Source organism: Talaromyces marneffei, chromosome 4 (assembly GCF_009556855.1).
Source record: "Talaromyces marneffei chromosome 4, complete sequence".
NCBI lineage: Eukaryota > Fungi > Ascomycota > Eurotiomycetes > Eurotiales > Trichocomaceae > Talaromyces > Talaromyces marneffei.
In genome coordinates this window covers 768,023-792,455 of record NC_072351.1, presented here as the reverse complement: position 1 = coordinate 792,455, position 24,433 = coordinate 768,023, and the positions used below count along the sequence as shown (strand labels likewise).

Genomic DNA, 24,433 nt, shown 5'->3' with positions numbered 1-24,433 from the left:
TCTCTCAGAATCAAACGAAAACGAAAATAAATGACAAGAAACACAAAACCACGGCATCAACCCCCAAGTCATAATATAATAATCACAACAATTATTCTACTCCAATTGCTCCGAGGTCTCGTCCCAACCATCCTCGGCAAGAAGATGGCTTTTCACTCTCGTTCGTAGACTCTGTATCTGGCTCCCCAGAGCCTCTGTCCACTGTCCCTCGACAGTGGAGACCTTCTCTTTGAGGTCTGCAGTCAACTCTCGCTCCTCGCGGGCCTGCATATCTTGCATCTCCCTTCCCACCAAATCCTCGGGCTCGCCGTGACGGGCTCGCTGTGCTGCCATTAATCTGCAGTTTGTCATCATGACACCAGACCTGACTTCGTGTAGGAGACAAAGAAGGTTCGTCTGGGATTCGATGAACTGATAAGTCGACTTTTCGGCGTGCGAGAGCAGAGAGTAGAGATACTGCAGAGGGAACTGGTAGTAACTGGGATTCTCCTCGTATTCTTGCGCAGGAATCTCGATCTGAAAGTTTGACATATCCTCAGGCACTTGCTGCACCAACGTGAGCAGCGAAGGCGCAATATCCCAAAAGGCGGAGAGATGTGTTTCAACGCCTCGCTTGACATTCTCCTCGACGACATCCATGAACCGTTCCATTCTAGCAAGGGCTTCTGACTCATACTGAACGCGGCGATCGTAAGAATCCTTGACGAAAAATGCATCAGCTTCACGAAGTTTTTCTTCGTTTCTACTTTGTTTGTATGGCAAAGTGACGATTGCTCGATATTTCTCGTTGCTCTCCCCCAGAAGATCATAAATTTCACGATAGAGCTGCTCGCGAGCCTCGAAGAGCCACTTCAATTGAGTAAGCTGCTCCAAGATTTCTGGCTTCTCGTCTCCTTCTTCCTGAGTACGGTCCGGGTTTTCGTGCTGGATGTCCTCTTTGAGTTTCCCCCTGAGCTCATTGATTCGCTCCGTAGCCTTGCTTACCCGATCACTCAGAATAAGATGCAATGGCTCCATCACTTTCTTCTGGTACGTATCATATTCGCTCTGCGCTATATCTCGTTGCTTCTTTTGCACTTCAGCTTCAAGTGCTGCTTCTGCTTCCGCTGCCTCAGCATACTTGATGCTACCTTCCTGGATCTGTTGCTGGATGTTGGCCGTGAAGAATTTCCGATTTTCTCGGATCTTAGTCTCGTGCTCCTGCTTTAATTGTGCCATTTGCTGTTTATATTGCTCCCTGGTCGCCCTGATTTCAGACAAATCACTGATTGAACGAACGGTGGTCCGATAGACGACAAGATCAGGATGACTATTGTTAACTGCAGGATGGTGTCTCGGATAAGGCGGTGGAAGAGTAACTAGGCGTGAAATATCCATTTTCTTCGGCCCACGAGGCTCCCGATATTGACTTGGTTGCGGAATCTCAAGTTGATATTGATGATACTGAGCCGTATTCACATCCGGTTCGTGCAGCCCAACCTTTTCAGGCGGGTATTCATCCGGGCCATAGCCTCCCTGCGAGAAGTTTTGCTGGTCGCTGTACTGTTCTTCTTCTGTTACAGAAAGAGGCCCACCGTAACCCCGTTGCATTTCTTCTCGAAGTTCGCGAGGTACTCCCATGTATTTGGACTCGCGTTTGGATCTTTGTGATATCCGCTCTCCGCCTTCACTGCTTGAGCCAGTCTTGGACTCCCACCAACGACTAGGCGGCCGACCTCTGGAACTCATCTCGTCAGCGTCGATACTTATACTGGCGATGGGGGATAAGCAGGGCTTGTAGTTGTTCCACCACATGGACTCGGGCCTTGTAGTCATATTACCCGGGGGCTTGTTGGGCTGGGTAAACGACGTATCCAGCTTGATACCAGTCGGCTTCCCTTGACGTGCTTGCGGGGGCTCTTGTTGTGTGAAGAGCTTCTTACGTGTGTTGTCAACGTCGGTTTCGGCATCTGTAAAAGAACTTGCATACAGTCGCCGTCGATGCTGTGACTCGGTAATCAAAAACTCCATGAATAGTTTCAAGGCCTCTGATTCACTAGCGGCGGCAGCTTCTTTCTCAAGGGCTGCTCGGTACCTTTGTAGACCGCCTTCCAAGAAATCATTGTCTTTGTGAAGGACCGAATCAAGTGATGGCGTCTGAGTTGTAGACATACGTCGTGGAGACAGTGGCGGCAGTACCGAGACGATGTCATTCGGAATATGCAGCAAGTGGGACACTGGTCGTTCCTCGAGTCTTGTCCCAGGACGCAGAGACGGCTTCGACTCGCTAGCTGAGGTTGGTGAAGTTGTCGACAGAGGCTTGGAGTTGAGCATATGCTGCTTGTCCTTGGCTAACGGCGATTCATTATCCGGCGAGAAAGGTGGTGTAGGCGTGACTTCTGCTTGTGAGAATATCGATTCTGGCTTTGGTGTTCCGTACGAGGACTGATCTGAGAATAGTCCAGAAGATGTCCGAGAACGACTGCTGGATGGTATCTCCTCCGACTTTACGCTTCGTGCACTTGAGAGTGGATTTGGGAATGTTTTTTGGCGCCCGCTTGGGGTTTTGTCACCAGCAGAATTATCTGTACCGTTGAGGACAAGATTTGTCGGTGTCAATGCATTCGCCCATGGATTACTGTTGTTGGATACAGCAGAGAGATCCTCTGAAACTTGCTGGCGTCTGTGTCGATTTTCGATTCGACGTTCGCGTATGCCTTTGGCGCTGGAATCTCTCTTCACTGCAAGACTGCGAAATAATCCCCCACGACTAGATGCTCGTTTAGAGGACGACGGCTCTGCAGATTCTTGTTCTGGTTCTGGTTCTCGTTCTCGGGACGCTAGCGTTGCTGGTGCATTGTATGATACCTCCGTGTTTAAACGTAATCTCTGTGCTCCGTCGTTCTCGCGCCTCTGTACAACGGTCTCATCTACCCAGTCTGCGGGTGTTGGTGGGACTTGACCAAGAGAAGTGCCTAGGATCGGGGGGCCTCGTGAGCGCGGAATCTGCAATGCACGTCTCGAGGAAGCTTCAGATGTAGTAGTGCTCGCACTTCGAGACCTTGCAGCTGGCGGAGGCCCAGGAGGCGGCGGAGGAAGCGGCATCCCAGGCTCCCAGCTATTCCTTGGCGATGGACGTTCATACGTTGGATTCAACAGCCCCGACGAAGTTGCCGTATTCAAAGCACCAGTAGAAGCAGCTCTCTTGGATGACGGTGCATGTAACGGCATGTCAAAATGGCGCATATTGCTCACTTCGCTGTACGTTGCCTGCTGCTGCGTGGCGCTAAGGTAATGGGAAACCACCGGTTCAGGCGTCGAACTGCCGTATCCAGGATCCATACCAGATTGATAGCGATCTGCATCTGCCCGGGAGGATGACCTGGAGTTTCCCGCTGGAGGAGGTGGAGGAGGCACACTATATGTGGATTGCCAACTTACGTTACCTTCAGTCATTGAAATCATTGAGAGAGGCCGAGGCTGAGGGATTCCACTATGATACCTTGCATTCCCACTAGGAGTATCGTTTGACAGTCCATGTTGTGACGGTTGAACTGGTATAGATGTTGGGCCAGAGGGCGATGGTGCCTGAGTCCGTGGAGTGTATGGCGGTGGTGGTGATGGCACGGATTCTAGTCATGACGTTAGCGCAATGCTATCATACTGAAAGGAACTCTCTGACCTAAGCTATGCTGCAAATGCGATGGTTGCACAATGCGAATTGCATGACTGCGCTGAGAATGCGTGACCTGAGCAATCTGAGGCGACCCATCTCCATTCATAGGTGCCCATTCCTGCGGATTATAGGGCGCACTGTATGACGACGATGACATCCTCATAGTCATTGGAGAGTTCCCTCTCTGGGCAGCACCCGGCGATGGTAGGTAAGCAGAGTGAGGAGGCTGCGAGAACGGGCTCGAAAGAGAAGTCGCTGGAGAAGACATGAATCCGAGACTGGCACCAGCACTATGACTCTGATGGTATTGAGGGCCATTTAAAGATGTCATCAACGCCGGAGGTTGAATAGCATGATTTCTTCGTCCGGGTGATAAACTAGCGACGGTTGACTGAGCAGCAGCAGACGCCGGGCTGCTTGTATGATTCCAACTACCTTTGTGTCAGTGATATGCAACTCAACCCAATCGATTCCACCGCCTCTTTTGCTTTCATTGTTTTCGTTCGTGAGGCAGACTCGTGAAGCTTTGTAAAATGAGATTCAGCCCACCTATTAATATTCATGTTGGCCGGCGCAAAGTTGACGCCAAAGGCCGAGACGCGGCTATTAGGCGGCGTGGGTGGTATCAAACTGTTGTATGCGCCATGTCTGCTTGGAACAGAATCTTAGACCGTGTTGCTAACGAGTCAGTAACACCAACGCGAACAAAGAAACGGACTCTTCGCCTCGATAACGTTGAGTGTCCGGGATAGCAAACAATGGATGAAGAGAGAGTGCGAATGTTGGGAGGGACAGGAGAGAATCCAATAATGCGGCTGGTAGCTATTCTTTGCAACGACAACAGTAGCGCTTTCCCCATCTACCTAGTCCACAATCAGATAACAATCTTTATTTAGAAACCACCAGCAAGTTAGCAACAAGTGGTGGTCGCAACGTGGGGACGGGACGCGGTGTGCCAGACCACTGGCGAGGCTAGTGACACTAGGGAAGCTTTAGGGTTGGTGATCGGACAGGAATTCATGCGAAGAATGGACCTGGAGGTCACAGGAGAAGTGTATAAATTTATAAATAGCATGTCAGTACCGAATGAGATGCAAGCTAGATGGTCGGCTCATGTATGTGGCCAGCACATATGTGTACGACTCAGGACTCAGGAGCTCGCGACAAGTTAAGGCGTGACTGTGTCCATGCATTTTCTGAGGAAGTAACATAGCTAACTAGTTATGCATTCCCTGCCTTGAGTCAGACGAGTGTCGGCTGTATGGGAGGAGAAGACGAGAGCTGATACGTGCAAAGCAGGAGGGAGGACGCAGCTAGCCCTAGACTTATCACATCCTTGGCGTCGAGGAAACTGGCCGCCGAGCCAATCATGCTGCCAAAGTAGGCGCTCATCACCAACCGGCCGCTTGCCCTCGGCCAATACGTGCAACAGATAAATGAAGACTGTCGATGATCTCCGGCCTTCCAATCCAGTGATTTCACAACGGTGTCCGGTCTAACTATTTTCAATGCTTGAGCATCCGGGGTGGTCGAGTTTAGTTTGCTACATGACATACTACATAGTAATACACCTCGAGTCTTGAGTCTCGACTAGTTAAGCAGACTCTGCATCTGTGTACCTGGTGCACTTTGAACGACAGAACTAATGCAGCCGGGATTGTGTAACTCGATACCTGAAGAATCCTGAGCATGAGGTCGACCGTTCTACTCTGTTTTATACCACGGGACATTATCTAACATGCCATGTCATGCATTTTACAAGGGTGTGAAGGTAGTGCGTTGAGCAAGCATTAAATTATTGGCATATATATAATTATATATTAGTTTATGGATATTCTAGTAACGGCGACCGACGACGTCCTCATCGACGCGCACCGATACTAGCCGCATAGAGAATCCAAAGCAACGTTCAAGCTTGATAGACCTACACTGAATAAGAGTTAGCTCAAATTCGAAACCCAAAATGAGTGATATCAAGTAGAAGCGACAAAGAGTGTCAGTTAAAGCCCTGTCACAGGCAGTGGTCATCAATTTAAAATCCTTATGTTGACCGTCGTGATAAAAATAAATAACTCATCATGTGAAGTGTTGCAAGGGTAATCGAGAAGGAAAAAAGTCGATGACTTACAGATTAAGTTGGGAAAGCTGGTAGCTTGTCGTAAACAAATCCTAGGTCTGATCGTGTGGCAGTCAGCGTATGCAAACGACGACCACGAATAGCAATGTTGCGGAAGAGACTCTCAGTCCGAACAATTCTCGTCTTTGCAGGTAAACCAGCTTGGACATATGCTTGTCTTTGTTTTGTCGAGAATTCATCATTGGAAAGGAAGGTGTAGAATGTCATGTGAGTACGTACCTTGTAAAATATGACATACGTACGCCGTATAATCAAAGGATTAGTTTGGGTATATGTTACATCTGTTGAGATTCGCGGTCAGCATGGTTCGCGAATAGTTTGAGCAATATCCAAATGAAGAGAAATGTTATTCAGTAAAGCATGAATGGTTAATTAAAAAAAGGTTGTCTGCATCGAAAACTCGTATAAGACTCGTCATCTAGGGGATCATCATGTAACAGCAAGAAGAGTGCACTATAAAATATAAAGCTTACCATATTAGTAGTATTTCATGTCGTCGACAAACTTATAGTTATTCTATCGAGCCATATACGTTAGACAATGTGTCTACCAGTTTGCAACGAGTAATAAATAATAGGTGAGTGTCTCAGTGGGCGAGGTTTTCTAGGCCTGCCACAAAAAGGGCGTGTCCATCATGACCGAACTGCTTTGCAGCCGTCGGAGCCCAGTGCCACTTCATCACCGACAGAATTTGGTAGTGGGTACCAAAATACATGGAACGAGCAGGCGGAAGCATACCTATAAGAGGGACTTTCCAACTGTTAGCTGATGAAGCGAATGATTGAAACAAGAAATATTGCAATGCAGTGGAATAGGAATCAGTAATAGCCATTAGATATAATCAAAGACCCGAAAGCCTCAGCCGGTAATTTCCAGCGTATATTATACGAAAATGATCATCATAAAAAAAATAAAAATAAGATAAACAAAGCAGAGTTTTCACCTACCAACTATTGTCTTATTGACTTGATGAACCATGTAGTCGACGAAGTGGTAGCCAAACATCTGGAACAATCTAAACGAGTCACGTTAGCACATAGTCTCTCTGAGCAACAGCGAACATGACAAATGTGTGTTCAAAATAACATCAGACTGACGTGTCAATAAGAGTTTCATTCCTTGGGAGGTCAAAGACTCTAGTTTGCGGTTGTAACAAATCATCATAACAGAGGGGGAAAATGCAGGGATCAAGCAGGTGAAGATTTTTTTTTTCAGACTTACCAATTGAAAAGACCTGTGATCGGTTTGGAATAGTTAGTCGTTCAGTACACTGGATCAAACAATTAAGTTGTCCATGATGAGTTTCTTGAATGAAGACACAGCTTGTCCATAAGCATTGATGGAAAGTGTTTTGTCTTCTTGAGCAATTGAGAGAAACAAAGCTCTGCGCATAATTTTTTTTCTTCCGCGGTTTTGAAGGTCGGCTAAATAATGGCGCTTAACCAAAAAGGGCTAGAAGTTTGTCACATGACCTATTTGCAGTGTTTGCACTATAATTCGAAGAGTATGAGTCTTGGGATCAAGACTGGTGAAGACCACCAGCATGTTACTAGAGTCGTCGACGTAGAGAGCTGCTGACATTCCATTCAGTCTGTGTGACTATTCAGAATACTACGAACAACAGACATGAATGGCTCAACCCCGACAACTGGCTGACCCCAGGGATCTTATCCTACGAACCTTCGGCACGACACGAGCCTTTTCCGAAACGACGACGGCCTTTATCCGTGACCAACTTGAGCCCTCAATGAACTCGGGCTATTTCCGTGGAGATGTGATCAATAAATAATGGTGATTCTTTGAATTGATAAGTAGTGGTTGATCATGTCACGTAATTTGCCATGTCCGGCCTCACGCTGCCTCCCCTAAATTGAGACTCATCCCCTTTTAACTAGAATCCAGATCCAGAGCATTCTGAGTAGAAATCAACCTGTCCACGTGAACGCGCTGATATTTCAGCTTGGCTAGATACCGCAACTTAATTTCTCCGTATGATCGAGAACCATTTGGGGGTTATCCGGAGGGCGTATTTTCCACCAAGCAACCGATGGATGGCCCTACGGATAACGTACCTGGAGAAGACCGGAGAGCGTCCACCATTTGATAGTTACTTACAGTACTTGCTACATAAGTAACTTAACGCACGGAGAGGACCGGAAAGGGGGCCGGCAGTTCATTTCTGCGCCTCGAGGATAAGCCGGAGCTACGGTTGCGCCTGACTCGTCCAGGCTTAGTGCGGGGGGAGCGAAAGGGCGGATCTGGGCCCATTTCTTATGATTTCATATACTATTGTACGTACAAATCATATTGGCTGCGTTTAAAATGGGTAACGTGACGAAATGTTGATGCTGAAACTTGCTCTTGACACTGCCCGGTTTGCACGTCTACTGGCTAACTAATTACACTTGCGAGAGTAAGTACTCTGCCGAGCAAAGATCGGGACTGACTCTCTGGTCCGCCCGGTTGGAACCTGTTATAAGCGTATTCCGCTGCCTTTATATAACTACCATAGACCCTGACATTCTTTGAGCTGTTTTCTGTAAAATATCCCAATCAATCCCTTTAAACACGTCAAAGCCATCGTGATCTATTCGACCACTTTCTCATTCTGCCTTATTCCACGTTGTTCGTGTAACGAATACCTCCATACCTATACTTGTATATCCGACGTACGTACAGCTACGGCTCTTCTCCGCTGAACCGAGGTAATACACTTCGTTTAAACACGGATCTGTTGAGAATTGCTTGGTTTGGATTCTAACAATTGTCTCAGTTCCTCACATCGTCGATATTCTTGTATCTCAGCAAAAATAGATCACCAATATCCTAAACGATCATCACCACAATGGCAGCCAACGGCAATGGCGGTTCCGGCGTTGGCCAGGAGAACATCAACACAGATATCATCACTCTCACACGATTCCTGACGGAAGAGCAGCTTCGAGTCCCAGAAGCTACCGGTGATTTCACGTATGTCTCCAATTGAAATGACCTTTTTGGGGGTGTCAAGGAAACTTACGTATGTGCCCACCGGGGGATAGTCTCCTCTGCCACGCCCTGCAATTCGCTTTCAAGTCAATTGCCTACTACATTCGACGAGCCAGCCTCATCAACCTCACCGGTCTAGCCGGCTCCTCCAACATAACCGGCGACGACCAAAAGAAACTCGACGTAATCGGCAACGATGTCTTCATCGCCGCCATGCGCGGCTCAGGCAAGGTGCGCCTGCTCGTCTCCGAAGAAGAAGAAGAGGCAATCATCTTCGACGAGCACCCAAACGCCCGATACGCCGTTGTCTGCGACCCTATCGACGGCTCCTCCAATCTTGATGCTGGTGTCTCCGTCGGCACCATCTTCGGCATTTTCCGTCTCCCCGACGAGATTCTGGGTCCCAACAAGACCGTCTCCGCCAAAGATATCCTGCGCGATGGCACAGAGCTAGTCGCCTCCGGATTCACCATGTACGGCGCCTCAGCTCAACTCGTCATCACCATGCGCGGTGGCTCCGTGAATGGTTTCACCATGGAAAACTCCCTCGGCGAATTCATTTTGACACACCCCAAAATGCAACTCCCCACCAAACGCGCCATCTACTCCGTCAACGAAGGTAACAGCATGTACTGGGACGACTGGGTAAAAGACTACTTCCACTCTCTCAAATACCCCGCCGAGGGCGACAAACCTTATAGCGCTCGTTATATCGGTAGTATGGTTGCTGATGCGTATCGTACATTGTTGTATGGCGGTATTTTTGCCTACCCAGCGGATAAAAAGAGTCCCAAGGGAAAGCTGCGTATTTTGTATGAGTGTGCGCCGATGGCGATGGTGTTTGAAAATGCGGGTGGGTTGGCGATTAATTCACATGGCGAGAGATTGCTTACGGTTTTGCCGGAGCATATTCACGATCGCAGTGGGGTGTTTCTGGGTTCGAAGGATGAGGTGCAGAAGGCTATTGATGTGTATAACAAGCATCACAAGAAATAGGTTATGTTAATGTGAAATGATTTTCGGTTACGAGCTTTATAAGAGGTAGTAGTAGTATTTTCGGGGCTGAAATTTCTTGGTGTAGGTTTTAATCCAATAAGGAACCACGCCAATGTTAGCTACACAAGACACCTAGGTGTATTATCTAGATGAGATCGATATCTTGGTTCAGACATGTCATCTACATTTCTACACTATGCTACTGCTATACATACAACAAACCAAAAAGAAAAACAGAACGAGCGAAAGACAATGTTTAATCAACAGGGTCCTCTTCAAGAAGGGTCTTGAAGCTAAAAGGCTGGAACGGAATACCATCTCCAATGAAATGCTTGCTCATGGCTTCGACCCAGTGTAGACGCAGCGAGTGCAACATGGCACTGGTACCTTCCATGACACACAGAATGGCCACGGTCAAAGTGAACCAGAGGTAGAAGGAAAAGACAATTAGGATGATACGGGTGGTTGAGCCCTCGATGCCGAAAGCACCGCCAAGAGTCATGGTCCAGAGAACGATGGAGAGTTGCTGGTGGGCGAGTGACAGGGCCCAGAGACGAAGGTAGGATGCGGTGTGAGAGATACAGTTCAGACAGAATTCTAGCACGATTTGTTAGTCATATAAACATGAAGGAAAACTGTGGCAGACCTACCGATGGTATGAATGATTTGATGAATCATTTCGTCCGAAAAGTCAAACTCTTCATGCTCTCCCTCGTCAATGTCCTGCGCGATCATTGCAACTGCTTCACCATCACTAGCTATACTATCACGTGCTGCGGATGCGTGACCGTTCAGATCTCCATCTTCATCCAATGCACTCACGTGAGCGCGTTCACCAATTCCTTGGTAACCAAGACCTCTGGCTCGGTTGTGCTCTCTTCGCAGCCACAGAGGCTTAAGAAGAAGCATGATGGGGACTTGCAAAGCGGCCAAACCTAGCAAGAATTTCTGTACGCCAGCTTGTCCAGGATAGAGCTGTTGTTCGATAGTTCCAGGGCTGAGGAACATGAAGATCAACATGTTCAACAAACCAGGTGGAGACTCGCCTCTAGCATTCCAATCTATGGACCATTTGTAGACAATGGTAAAGGCAAGGTAACCGAAAATGGACTGGAAGAAGATCATGCCCGGAAGGAAATTGCCTAGAATGTCGACCTTGGACTTGAAGTGGCGAGCGTTGATGTATTGCAAAGAGAGAGAGTAGGTCATCTTATCGGCAAGTTAGCGATTGTCCAGGAAATCCAGAAGGAGATCAAAATTAGTGAGGGGAAGACTTACATGAGCCCATCCCATGAGGATACTGAGCTTCATCTTGTAACTGTTTGTAAACAACAGCGCATTTTCTGCCTCGTGCCAGTTCCAATCCAAACCGAACGGGTAACGGTAACCCTGCTTCAAAGTTGCATGGACAACTTGTCCCTCGTCGATGTTATGGGGCCATTGCCACTGACTGGGGAAGAACTCGAAAGATAGAGAAAAGACATCGTTGTAGATCAGACCGGTGTACATCGAGAAGATACCCATCATCAACATAATGTAACGACCATAGAATGCCATGTACGTCAACTCATCCAACTTGGTTCGTAGTAGAGTCTTTTCAAAAACAATCATTGCGGTGGCAGTAAGGGTCATCAAGAATCCATGACCAAAGTCACCAAACATGACGGCGAAAAGAAAGGGGAAAGTGATAATTGTGGGCAAACCGGGATTGACTTCACTGTACTTGGTGATACCATAGGCATTGATGATTGTTTGAAACGCTTCGGTGAACTTGTTTGTCTTGACATAGGTTGGAGGCGTCTTGTTTGTTCGGATCTGGTTGACGATAGTCGGCACGGACAATCCAGCGCGATCGTTGACGTCCTGTAGTGTTGACTTGATCGATGGCAAAGAGTTGGTCGGGACCCAAGCTTCCGCAATCAATGTCTTCCTAGCCTGGTCATACGAGAACTTGTTGAGTGTGTGATACACCGACTTTTCCTTCTTAACGATAATCATCCAGGCAGCGAGTGAACGAGCAATCTGGGTCAACTCGGCTTCCAACGTGTTCGTTGTGTTTCTCAGAACACTTTCGACATCTCCAAGGCGAGTGTTGACCTCATGGATTTGGTCACGACGAAGTTCACTATTCTCGTCTACACCATAGAGACTTGCTCCGAGCGACTCCGAAATCTTCCTGATTTTGGACAAAATCTCTTTACCATGGGCGAAGATGACAAAAACATTCTTGTGTATCTCTTCGTTCGTAGCAGGGTCGATGATCGGCTCCGGAATCTCGGATTGGTTCATGTACAAGTTTCCACGCAAGGTACGCCACAAGATGCGTTCAAACGAACCAATACGTTCTCTAGGAATGACACCAGCAACAAAGCCGATATTCATGACGGAGAAAGACTGCTGGCCTTGCGCGTCGCCGTTCCGTGGAACCTGGTGCTCAACATCTTGCAAAAGCGGAGCATCATCCCCATCGCCGTCCACAGATGTTCTGATTTCCTCGGTATGCCCATGTGCCTGAATGTATTTTATTAGCATGCTAATCTCCAAACCAAACCGCAATCATAACATACGCGGTCGAAGAATCCTCCGGCTTCCCTCAAAACCCAGCGCCATTCAATAAGTTCCATTTCCCGCTTCTTCAACGTCTCATAGCTATCATTCAGCGACACGATACGTTGTTCCAGGCCTTCACTTCGTTCGGCAAGCTCGTCGATTTCAGCGGAAGATGGGGCAGCAAGCGTATTTCCAAACTCGGAGGAGGGTCGCATAGTGATGTTCGCTTTCTCCATTTGTGAGGAGAAATAGCGTAGTTGTCTTTCAACATTCTCGAGTCGTCGGATCTCCTTGGTGAATGTCCGCTGGAAGGAATTTACATCTGGGTTAAGCTGAGGATATCATTAGCATCAAGCTCCCACATTTACGTGGTATCGAAGTGTCATGGTGCTCAACTTCGGCGTTATGTCATATACTCACATCTCGGAACTGGACCTGTCCTACTTCACCCAAGGCGCTCACCACCTCCCGACCGATTTCATTTGCGATATAAAGCTGGGTCAAGCTCATATCCGCCGAGCGGAAGAATGTATCTTTCGGAGCCATATTGAGGAGGATTGCTGGCCTCGAGAGCCAGAAGAGCTGTGAACTGAACGATCAACCCAGGTAACACCGATAGAAGGAACACGCTGCTGATCCACAGCAGAAGCGGTTCCTGCGAGAAACTGAGCGTAATGGCCGCCCTATATGAGTACAGGCAATCGCGTACCCCTTGTCGGTCGATATAATAGGGATTCCTTGTCTGTCGTTGCGACACCTAACCTAGCTCTAGCATGTTGTTGATGGGGACGTTTCAACAAGCTAGAGTTCCCGATGTGTCACGTGATGTCATGTGACGCCGCTCGTGGCTTTTGTCCCCATGCTTCATTTTTGTCTGACCACTTTGAACATCTGTCGTACCTTGGAGTAACTAATTCTTATTTGTATTTCGTTGCTCGAATGCTTGCTTCTTAATCACTCAATTACTGGGTTTTAATCGATTGTCTTTGAGGTGGATTTGTCTGACATTCCACAGCTATATAAATCCTGAAGCTACCTGTTCGAGTACAATACCGCAGTACGTATTGTCCTTCGTTTTCTACATATGTGCAACCCTGTTTCCTATCCGATGAGACATGATACGCTAGTGAATTCATGCAATTAGGATACCCACCGGCGAGACATACTTTAGCTACCCAGCTAGTCCTGGTCATAACTCTTCTGGGTACATGCTCTTTCAACATCGAAAACGCTATACAATTATTATTACCTACCTATTTTTATGCTGAACTTACGAGAAGCTATAAAATGTTACGATACTTTTTCATCGCCTCGAACACTGACATGCCCTTCTCCACATCTGCCTTGACCTTGTCATCCTGAGCTATGAGCTTTGGAGACAGCTCCAAAACATCATCGAGTAGGTCTTTTGGTATCACCACGACCCCTTCTAGCGGGTCACAGAAGACGATATCTCCCTAGAATCCAGCATCAGCATTTGTCGACGTCAAATAAAATGCTGGAAAATAGCATACGGTGTCAACGGTCACCCCGTTAAAGTCAATGGGGACATTTCGCAAGCCGGCTTTGGCCTCAGCTCCGGTACCTACTGTAGATGTTGCTTTTGACCATACCTGCGTCCGTTGAAAGTGCTTGGTCAATGACGATGGAGGTAATTGAAAGCATATACGTTGTAAAGCACTTACATGTAGTCCCGAAGCACTCAATTCTGCCAAGTCTCTTACCCTGCCATTAACCACAACAGCTTTGACTCCAATATATGACATTCTTGCTGCCATGATTCCACCAAGAACAGCACAATACTGTTCTGCAGGTTGATCAAGAACGGCGATGGTGCCTGGCTGGTTCCAGTCAACCCAATGTTTCCCAGGAGGAAACCCATTCTTTTCAGGATCTGAAACTGTTGGAGCAGCATCCCCCTTTGGGATGAATTTAAAAGTGACGGCTGGTGCGATTATCTTGGATTTGTTTGCTTGTCGGCCAATGAAGGGGGACATTGGGCCTATATTCTGTACATTAGTCTCATGATGTGCCGCGTGAAGGCTTACGGAGCGAGCTCACTGATATCAGCTAATTGACCTGCTCTTACTGGACTACCGGCAGGTCCTTTTTGTAATTTCACCAATGCATCTGAAACCTAAATCCGAGTGTTACTATTTTATAGATAGAATGATGGTCACAATTTTTGATTGACGCTCAAACGTACATCACAAGCTGACAGGCTCTCTAAAGCCTTGAGTTTCTGCTCAAGAGTCGCCACAGAAGACATAGCGCGGTTAATGGATTTACTGAGGGTTGCAAAAAAGGCCAGCTTCCTCGTAATGGGGGCTCTTGGTTATTGTTAAGGGTTGGCGGAGTATTGATGTAGCGGAAGATGTCGAGGGGTATGGTCTAAGTAACAAGGTCATTGGAAAAACTTCAAGAGGTAACTGGACTGTTGAATCTTGAATATTATTTTCACAAGTATATCAAGTCAATCAGGATGCCTAGGTAAATGACCATCAGAAACGCAATGAGGTTACCGTCGGTTATATCATGGGAACGCAGCCGGGATCGTCCGTTTGATATGATTGGAGCAATTTTCGATATTGAATCGCTAACGATCTGAGATCTATCTTCATCCCATTAAAAGGTGAGTAATACTCTAAGTTATGGCTGATTGCTGAATGATCTTTGAAATGATCCATATGTCGACTCGAAATATTAATCACAGGTCCTGTTATTTGGGCAGAGTTGATGCGGATATATGGAAAAGTTCTCGACGTTTCAACATCCTCTTCATACTAAGAATGGACTACAGGCTGGTCCACAGACTCACATTTCATGACAGAACTTGCAATTATTTGTGTCAGAGCTAGATTGGTCGCATCATTCCCTGCTATACGATCCAAGTGCGTGTACGTGACAGACCCAAGTCGCTGGGCCCCTAGTTGTTCTGAAATTGAAGAGTAATGATGGAAAGTGGTAGTTTATTTCTATTTTTCCTTCAGAAAAAGACATTGTTTTGTTTGCAGCCGGTGGCACATGTCGAAGTTAACTGTACAAAGGGGACCTGAGAGCCACAGTAGAAAGGTAATTTGAATATCGTAAATGAAACCTGGAAACAGAATAAAAAAACACCTCGCCGCATCTAGTATTGTCTCTTCTCGAGCTAATGCGAGTAGTCAGTACCTAGTCTATTTCTTCTGTAGAAAGAACTGACGTACCTTCCATGGGTTGCTGACTTCGAAGCCAGTAGGGGCCTCAGCGTTGGTAGATTGACCTCTCATGCTGCCTGTTATCCGGAAATCTCTCTCCATCACTGCGTGTTACACATTAGTATTTGGAAATATTTCTCCAATTCGGGATTCGTTCGTTATCGGACAGGGTCACACATACTTTGCTGCAAAAAAGTTAGCATCAAGGCCTCTATTTTCGTAAGATTAGATCGGGGCCAAGCCTACCTTATCCCAGACGTCTCTGTTCCACCTGGCCTTCTTGTGATCGTTCGCATAATATTTGGTAATACTGAGGCCGACACCGGTAACGCAGTACATCTGTGTCATGAATTAGCGGTGCTCTGAGTATTGCTGAAGGCGCTTGTCAAAGCTTACCCCGATGATGATGCCGTAAGGAAGCAAAGCCTCGAACGGGACACCCATTTTGGCGGATTAGGTCGTGAGGATTTTTGTTCAATAGCCGGAATATGTATTCGTCGCTCCAGCGGCAGAATTGCGACTCAATTGACGGGGAACAGGCGAAGACGTGAGACGTTGCGGAGAGCTTGTGGTCGGCGCTGGTGGAAGAGTCTCACGGCCATAAACGGAATAGCGGAGTCGCCAGGCTTGGCATGCTCAGTCAGCACGCCGGCGGCAATAACACCAATTGTGCCGGCACGACAAGGGGACTTCGGCGCATCGTTGCTTGGGAACGAGTACAAATTTCCGGTATTGTGCAGCGAGTACTGACAAAATTACGCGTTAACTACGTGTTAAAGCCTTCGATCTGTACGTTGAGCTTAAAAAATATTTCCGTCTCGGTTCAAAGCGCATACGGATTTACCTTTTGAAGCCGCATCAAGCTAACGCCACAGCGATCTACGAACAGACTTCGAATACGTTTTGCGCCTACCAAAAGCGACCTCGGGGCGAAAGCGAGGCTAAAGTCTAAAGCTTTCTTCTGGCTTGATTGAGGCATTGCCATGCCAATCACCGATGCCTTGCTGTCCTAGCCTCAAGTGACGGCGGCCTCCTCACCATCGGGGAGCCCTATCATTCCAACCGTGCATTTATTGAGAAAAATATCTGGGGTTGCTGGTGGTGCTAGACTTCGGGTTCGTTTGGCGACGAAGGGGGCGACGAAGGGGACATACGATATGGCGGCGATCATGCCTGCTAGCCACGAGGACCTAGGGGTCAATTCACATGTCGACGATCGAGTGGACAGTGACCAGGACGCTGAAGGAGAGGAGGATACCGATCTCTACCAGCTTGATCAGGAATTACAAAGTGCCGTTCAAAAAGCAGATGCCGGAGATGCTGTCGAGACAGACGAGCCTACAGCGGAGTCGGATGTCGCAGACGATGATAATAAAAGTGAAGAAGAGGAGGACTATGCGGAACAAGTCAATGACGATGTAGCATCGAGGGAAAGTGAGAATGAATATGACGAGACACCGCAAAGGCCGCGCCGAGGTCGGAGAAGTGCGGCAATATCCTCAAAATCCGACGATGAGGAAAGTGATCTAGATGTCACGTATGGAAACGGCGAGGCACGCTCAGATTCCGATTCGGAAAGCAATGCATCGGACAGAGAGGCAGAGGATTGGGAAGCAGAGAGTAATGGAAATGATGAAAATGATGCGGACAAGTTGATTCGGTCGAATTGCATGTGAGTGTGCTATTCTGCACTGAAATTCATGGTAGAATCTAACAATAAAAAGATTCTGCGGTCAGGACGAAGATCATGATCCGTCAGAGGATTTTGAGGAGTATTTGACATGCGCAGTTTGCGGCGATCACTGTAAGCCTTTTGTTCCCGAGGGTCGGATTTTGGTGCTAAAAACAGATTCTACAGCCCATCGACAATGCGCGCGCGAACAAAACGCTTTCAGTGACGATGAAGGTACGTTGCGACCATGTCATTTTGTTGTTTGGGTTTTGCTAACTATATAATCAAGATGCGGAACGTTGGCGATGCACTGTCTGTGTTCAGAATAATCTACAACCCGACCCAGAAGAGGACGACGCAGCTTCCCGGAGAGCAGCTGCCGAAAACATTGCGCGCGACTTACAAGCTGCCTCAACCGAAGGTCAACATTCCGTTTTTAATAATCTGATAGTTGACGACGATCCCATGGATGGAACGCGGTCACTACGGAAACGTAAAACCTCGCCTACTGACTCGGACGATCACGTCCCCGTATTGCGAAAACGACAACGCCGTACATCTTCCCAAGGCGCAACAGACAGCGCTGATGGCTCATTGGATACGGACGGCTTGTCGCGTCGGCCTCGCAGGAAGCGTAAAGCAGAAAAAGAGTTATGTCGTGTTGTGGAAAGTGACGTTGGCAGGTGCATCATTGCACTGCACCTCAACTTTGTGAAAATGGCCAAGATCCTCAACTCGCGGCCGCGACCTTTCAAGCAACGGCGCCGTCGACAACCCAAGCCACCTCCTGTAGAACAGGAGCCACTTTCTCATTTCGCCCCCATCACGCCCAGCTATACTACACCTTTCTACTCTTTTCATGATCGCGAAGTTGAAGAGCTCAAGTCGAAACCGTATGGAGGAATATTGTCGGAAGCCGATGCGGATACTAGCCGGACTTTGCCAACGCAAGCGGACCGAGAGAAATTCGAGGCCGCGCGGCGGAGCGCAGAAGAAGACTGGCAACGCAAAGTCATGGAGTCAGAATCCGTTGGAGAAGTCAATCACCGTGCTTCCCAGAAAGTATCTGGGCCTCCGAGCAAAATTAAATGGATCAATTTTGGCGGTTACGAGATTGAGACGTGGTATGCTGCCCCATACCCCGAAGAATACAGCCGCAACAAAGTTCTTTATATCTGTGAATTCTGTCTCAAATACATGAATTCAGACTTCGTCGCATGGCGGCATAAATTGAAATGTCCAGCAAAACATCCGCCGGGCGACGAGATATACCGAGATGGTTCAGTATCTATCTATGAAGTGGACGGCAGAAAGAACCCCGTTTACTGTCAAAACCTTTGCTTATTAGCAAAGCTATTTTTGGGCTCCAAAACACTCTACTACGACGTCGAACCATTTCTCTTTTACGTGATGACCGAGTACGATGAGTTAGGATGCCACTTTGTGGGATATTTCAGCAAGGAAAAACGGCCCAGCTCGTCGAATAACGTCTCATGTATTTTGACGCTCCCTATTCATCAGCGAAAAGGTTATGGTAACCTGCTCATCGACTTTTCGTATCTCTTGACGCGAGTTGAGAAAAAGACCGGATCCCCTGAGAAACCCTTGTCGGATATGGGCTTGGTGTCGTATCGGAATTACTGGCGACTTGTTCTGAGCTATCAGTTGCGCGATCAGAAAACACCCGTCAGTATTGCAGAACTTTCCGATCGCACAGGAATGACCGCGGACGATATTGTTTCTGGTCTGGAGGGACTACGTGCGCTTGTCAGGGATCCAGTCACGAAAACCTACGCTTTACGGCTGAACTATTCCTACTTCGAAGAGTACATCAAGAGCTGGGAGATCAAAGGCTACGTGAAACTCAACCCGGACGCTCTCGTCTGGACACCGTACGTCATGGGCCGAAGCAACCAGTCTCATTACGATCGTGCACAGCTACACACCGTGGCTCCTCGAGAAGACCCCAACGACGAAGATGAAGAGGGCGCAGACGAAGATGGCGAGCTCGGTCTAGGCGCAAACGGAACTACAAGAATAAACGGCGATTCCACAAAACCAAATGACCTATCATCATACACACCAGGCGGTCCTCCATCAACGGCGGGATTCTCTTCATTCGGCGAAAGCTCCACCGTCCCGTCACAAACAAATGGTGAAACAAGCTCAAAATCACCCAATCCGGCGGCTGGTATACCGCCGACCAGATTCGAGATTTACCCTCCTGTGCAACCACCAATTTTCAAGCGCCGACCTGGTAGACCCTGGGGCAGCAAGACGAAATACAACAGCTCGTATGTGTCAACACCGCGCAACGCACGCTCAACGCCTCGACGTACGTCTACATCTATGTTTGGGATTGGATCGCCTGCGTCTGCGAATGTAGCTACTTCAGCGCGGAGGGGACGAAGTGGGCTGGTCTCGGAGCTTGTATCTGGTCCTGACAGCCCTTCAGTTGTTGGTGTTAACGGTACAGAAGACCCTGACAACGACGAGGAACCACCGCAAGACCCCGACGACATGGATGAAGCAGCCGACCCTAACAACGAGACGTTGACAAACGGCGATGGCCTCGAAGACGCCATCGAGGCCGAAGAACCACGCGCCGACTCCAAAGACGAAGATCAGCGCATGACAAACGGCATTGATCCACCCGTTTCTCTCTCTACAGTGGCCGATCCTAATAATGATAACACAGCCGCTACCAACACGATAAATAGCACGGACAATCTCACCCCCCGTCGAACAACGCGACGCTCCATTGCCGATGGCGATAATAAAAGGGCGACGAGGATGACGCCTATCAGAGCTGCTGCTTCCACCATGACCACCAACGCACCAACACCGACAACTAATGGGAATGGGAATGATGACGAGAACAGTGACATTGATGCCGACGGGGAGATTGACGAGGATGTGCCAATCACATTGTAACAGGAGAATTTCCACTACTGTTGTGTTGGTTGTATATGCATACATGTATCTCTTCTCTTCTTATCAATGCTATTGACCGCCAAATTCCAACTTTCTATTCCTACTTGTTTCTAAACCCCCTTTTTGTCTTTCTACTACTGGCATTTTTTTTTTTCTCTTAGAATGAGGATTTTACACGGATTTACTGCAAAAGGACGGAGGGGAGTTTGGGCGTTCCATTTTTTTTTTTTTTTTTTTTTTTCTGTCTGTTAGTCTGTTTAGATTACACAATTTAGTTCCAGTGAACCCCCTAGGAATTCCAATCCATCATCATCACCAGCATCATCGACTCCTTTCTCTGTACAGAGTGAGATATTATAGTCACTGGACATCCTTGCTGCCTAACTTAAATATAAAGCTACATCGCTAGCCCCATTGGTCAATCCATGGTTTTCACAGCTAACCAGGTAACCAGCTTAACTTAAAAATTATCAAGCTACCTACGTACCTAGGTACACGCAATTAATTATGGTCTGGTTGACAGCGGGGGGTCCATAGTGTGTGTACCTAGGTACCTGCTGTACCCTAGGATGCCACCTAGGGCCGGTACGTCCATGGTTTAAGTTATTTAGCTTAAGGGTGGTGGTATTTGTGGTAGGCTAGGGTTAGGTAACTTAGGTAGCACCTGTAACTTAATAAGTTAGTTACGAGGAGACCCATGGTCTTGGGTACCGCCATCTACTGTACATACAGTAACTGTAGTAAGTACCTACTAGTAACTAACTAACTACAGGAGTGGGTAGCTGTCAGGTTATTTTAAGTTTGATGGTTTCCATGTGTATCCAGTCCGTGGATGAATCATGTAGTTAGCTGGTCATTTATTCATCTATTCATTTGTTCGTTTGTTTTTGTTGTTTTCTTTTCTTCTTTTAAATGACTTGTTTATTTGCCAGGTACTTGCGTCAATATGTAGAGTTTGACTGGTTCCTTTTTTATATTTTCTTTTCGGTGCTAAATGCGTTGTCATTTGACTTGATGAATGACAAGTGACAGGTCGACGCATAGGTCAACCGGTCGGAGCCAATTTTCGGGCAATGAATGTTCACTGCATCGTTAGTGTGATAAAGTACGTTCAAGGCGAAACGCTGCATATATTGCACTTTCAAATAACTACGTAGCCCACTGTGCTTGCCATGACGACGGACGATGGCAACCAAGTGAACCGGAAACAAGGTATCTGCCGTCTCGGTATCGTCGGTACTTTTGGCAGTTTGATAGTAGAGACAAAATTGTTGGTGGCAGATGCAACCTTTTTGCATTACCCACTGGGCTACGGGCGAAAAATAGGCACCGGCTTCCTCCCCGAAGACGGAGAACATCATACCACACGTATCTGTGTGACCCACCGGAGTTGACTGACTGATTTCTGCTCCTTAGCGCTTGTGCTCAATGCAATTAGCAAGGTAGGACGCCAACCAAGACGAAAGAAACGCAGTAGCTTCTTTGGGCACCAAATGCAGAGATGGCGGTTTACCAACTTGACAGGTCAAACTCCCTCTGCATGTATAGCGGCAGCTCACAGACAAGCGCCCTACTTTCTACAGAAGATGACGGCAGAAAAGGACACCAAGTCACTTCATCACACTGACACCAGAACCTGTATTAGTCGGCGGCAGATTGACGCAAGAGCGGCCACTTATGCAGCTAATCGAGTAGTTCATGATATACTAGCGGCGTAGCTTAATGTTAGTGTCGATACGGCGATACAATAATACGACGTATGGTGGAGATTGACATCACACAGGTGTTGCGTAAGCATAGGGTTGACGGCTTGTCAATCGGCATAAGCACGGCGTACGGTTCGTAGACCTTTTCGCATAAACCTCTGAATGGTTCTTCGAGTGTCGAAGTACTGTAAAACATGAGGATTGACGAATGTTCAAGAGGTTGTTTTCGTACTAGTATTGTTTTCATTTGTACCGCATTCGATAACGGCGTGAATTGCACATTGCTTTTCCTTGGACTCAATCGGAAGGGCCTGTCGACGCCGAAGAAACGCACGGGTACTCGGAAGCCGTTGCGAATACCGTATGTTGTGCGTCCGAACTAAATATACCGAGGTCATCATGCCATTGCATCTTGGATAAGTAAGAATGTGATGCGTCCGACATTTTCTGAAGGTTGCACAAACTGTACTCTTGAAACAATGGTACAGCTGTCAAGTACAGAGCAGTTCGCCAGTGTAACAAACTGAAACCATTGTGTGAATATTCGGATTGTAAGTGTTCTGCTCCGCCTCGTCGGTTCGTTCCTCCAGAAACGATGGCTTGCGATAGTCGGTAAATTTGACCACTTCTCATTTTTCTGCTCCTAACGTCCATCCATCTTGGGTCGGCCGTATGGGTACGAAGTCAATCGTGCATATTGACCCAACGTCGCTGTGGATACGGCAAAACGTCCCGATGGACCAAGCTGAATAACCTTCTCCTGGCTTGTGCTGTCGGTGTTATCCACTCTGGGGCATATTGAAACTGTCATATCAATCAGGCTCCACGTTCGATTTTCGCCATAGGGTGTAGTCGTTCAACGAACGGCCGACGCCCACCACCGAGGTATGTTGTTCGATTCACCCAGTGCAACTGGTAGGGATCAAGGAGGGCGAGACCACTTCGTAAAGCAGCCATTCAAGTAGGATCTATTGCCAATGAGATCGAAAAAAAAAACAACAAGAAGAAGACGACGACGAAGAAGAGAAAGAAGTTAGAAGAGATAGGTGTGTCGAGCTGTCGATGCCGTCACGGGGGGTCGCAGTCCAGGGGAAGGAGCGCCCTCACAAAGACGGAAAGGGCGAATGGTACAAAAAGCAGTCACGGCAAGACGCACAATGACAATAACGTGTTGCCATGCCTCTAGAAGGGCACTGCTTCTTTACAAAAAGAAGTTGCATGTCGCTCTTCATTCTCAGGAGAACCTCCAGGGTACTCTCTGTACGTAGTAGAAGCCAGGGCCAGATCCTGGTACACTAAGCATGCACTACGGAATTAGTGGGAAGTACCACACAATGGCCAATTTGTTTGCTACACGACCAAAATCACGTTTCTTTAGTCGCCATGCAAGTCTCTACCATACTGCTACGGCATGGGTACATTCATCGCGTTATTTGTGGTGGTTTGCCCGGCGATAATGGTCTACAGGGTGCTTGTAAGTTATTCGGCTGAGCATACACAGAGCGCGTAATGATACCGCGTAATATAATAGAGTTGTATGGACTATAACCGGGGAATCAGGGATAGAATGCTAGGGAAAGTTAGTAACGCGCACAAACCAGGCTTCCCACCCTTAAGGCCGATCTCTAAGATTGCCCTTGCATAGTTGGGGCCTGCAGCAACGACATCTTGCATATGACTAGAAAAGTAAAAAACAGACTACACCATATCCAGTGAATTACCGGTAGCCGGCTGAGGGCGGCTATGGGCACTGATTGGGGAATTCCCAGAAATTGAAGCCGTCCAGTGGATCCCGCTTTGCTCGAATGGGAATGGCGTAGGCAGTGCTTTTTCCTCGTTTGAACGCTAATGCACAGCCTAGACCGATTGCGGCATTAGGCTGTATTTTACACGATAACTGTACTCTGTATGGGGGGTATTACGCGCGTGCTCGCAGAATGGACGAAGTTACGTATTGCTCTATCAATCGAGTTTTCCATTGAGATCTATCCGGTTGCTTGAAATGTGATTGTCCCTCATAATCATCCACATAACCATGATGTTACCAACCGAGCATTAACCATGGTCCCCGAGGAGTCACACTTCCCTGGACTTCCGGCGGCCACTTCTCTCATCTGCGGATCATTACCCACCCACTGCGCAAACCTTGAAGGAGCCGGAGGAGCCAGATGAGCGAGCCATTGTGCAAAAAAAGAAAAAGAACAAGAGACGGCGGTGGTGTGGACTTTGACACAACGGCCAACCTGCATTCAATGTGCAGTCTGGTGCCTCATATCCACCAGGAAACATTAGTAGAAGCGAGAGAACATGACCTAGACCTTCTTCCAACCCCTCCGTCGTCGTAAAAGACGTCCTCGAGAAAGCCGACCAATAGCCGACTCTTGATCATGTCATCATTATTGACTCACTAGGCCTATTTGAGTCATTTTTCCACCTTTCTTTGTTCACGTCTTCGTCGTCTTATTCGCGGCGAGTTATCGATAATGACTGACCATGGTGGAGTTCATGCATCCTTTCATCTGCCTCGATTTCCACTCTGGCGTTGCTTCTCTTCTTATTCTCTTTTCTGAGTTTCTCGCTCGATCGGATTCTGCCCCA

General features: G+C 47.7%; 6 protein-coding genes across 6 annotated transcripts; 2 read left to right on the top strand and 4 right to left on the bottom strand.

Moving 5' to 3' along the window:
* Window positions 1-96: 96 nt before the first annotated feature.
* EYB26_005351 (uncharacterized protein) lies at window positions 97-4,218 on the bottom strand (the record flags this gene model as incomplete). The annotated part of the gene is made up of 4 exons (XM_054264637.1): window positions 97-3,415; window positions 3,482-3,611; window positions 3,662-4,086; window positions 4,205-4,218. The coding sequence occupies 4 exons, from the start codon at window positions 4,216-4,218 to the stop codon at window positions 97-99; spliced, it is 3,888 nt and encodes a 1,295-aa protein (XP_054120612.1).
* A 4,419-nt stretch (window positions 4,219-8,637) lies between these two features.
* EYB26_005350 (uncharacterized protein) lies at window positions 8,638-9,776 on the top strand (the record flags this gene model as incomplete). The annotated part of the gene is made up of 2 exons (XM_054264636.1): window positions 8,638-8,762; window positions 8,834-9,776. The coding sequence occupies 2 exons, from the start codon at window positions 8,638-8,640 to the stop codon at window positions 9,774-9,776; spliced, it is 1,068 nt and encodes a 355-aa protein (XP_054120611.1).
* A 256-nt stretch (window positions 9,777-10,032) lies between these two features.
* Window positions 10,033-12,872, bottom strand: EYB26_005349 (uncharacterized protein; the record flags this gene model as incomplete). The annotated part of the gene is made up of 5 exons (XM_054264635.1): window positions 10,033-10,373; window positions 10,427-10,985; window positions 11,055-12,287; window positions 12,344-12,658; window positions 12,747-12,872. The coding sequence occupies 5 exons, from the start codon at window positions 12,870-12,872 to the stop codon at window positions 10,033-10,035; spliced, it is 2,574 nt and encodes an 857-aa protein (XP_054120610.1).
* Window positions 12,873-13,606: 734 nt separating this feature from the next.
* On the bottom strand, window positions 13,607-14,595 carry EYB26_005348 (uncharacterized protein; the record flags this gene model as incomplete). Its single annotated transcript, XM_054264634.1, has 5 exons — window positions 13,607-13,783; window positions 13,841-13,939; window positions 14,012-14,328; window positions 14,388-14,463; window positions 14,533-14,595. 5 exons carry the CDS (start codon window positions 14,593-14,595, stop codon window positions 13,607-13,609), a joined length of 732 nt encoding a protein of 243 aa, XP_054120609.1.
* Window positions 14,596-15,456: 861 nt separating this feature from the next.
* EYB26_005347 (uncharacterized protein) lies at window positions 15,457-15,967 on the bottom strand (the record flags this gene model as incomplete). Its single annotated transcript, XM_054264633.1, has 5 exons — window positions 15,457-15,477; window positions 15,533-15,627; window positions 15,705-15,708; window positions 15,770-15,862; window positions 15,920-15,967. The coding sequence occupies 5 exons, from the start codon at window positions 15,965-15,967 to the stop codon at window positions 15,457-15,459; spliced, it is 261 nt and encodes an 86-aa protein (XP_054120608.1).
* Window positions 15,968-16,692: 725 nt separating this feature from the next.
* On the top strand, window positions 16,693-20,129 carry EYB26_005346 (uncharacterized protein; the record flags this gene model as incomplete). Its single annotated transcript, XM_054264632.1, has 4 exons — window positions 16,693-17,195; window positions 17,248-17,327; window positions 17,382-17,429; window positions 17,485-20,129. 4 exons carry the CDS (start codon window positions 16,693-16,695, stop codon window positions 20,127-20,129), a joined length of 3,276 nt encoding a protein of 1,091 aa, XP_054120607.1.
* Between the last annotated feature and the right edge of the window lie 4,304 nt (window positions 20,130-24,433).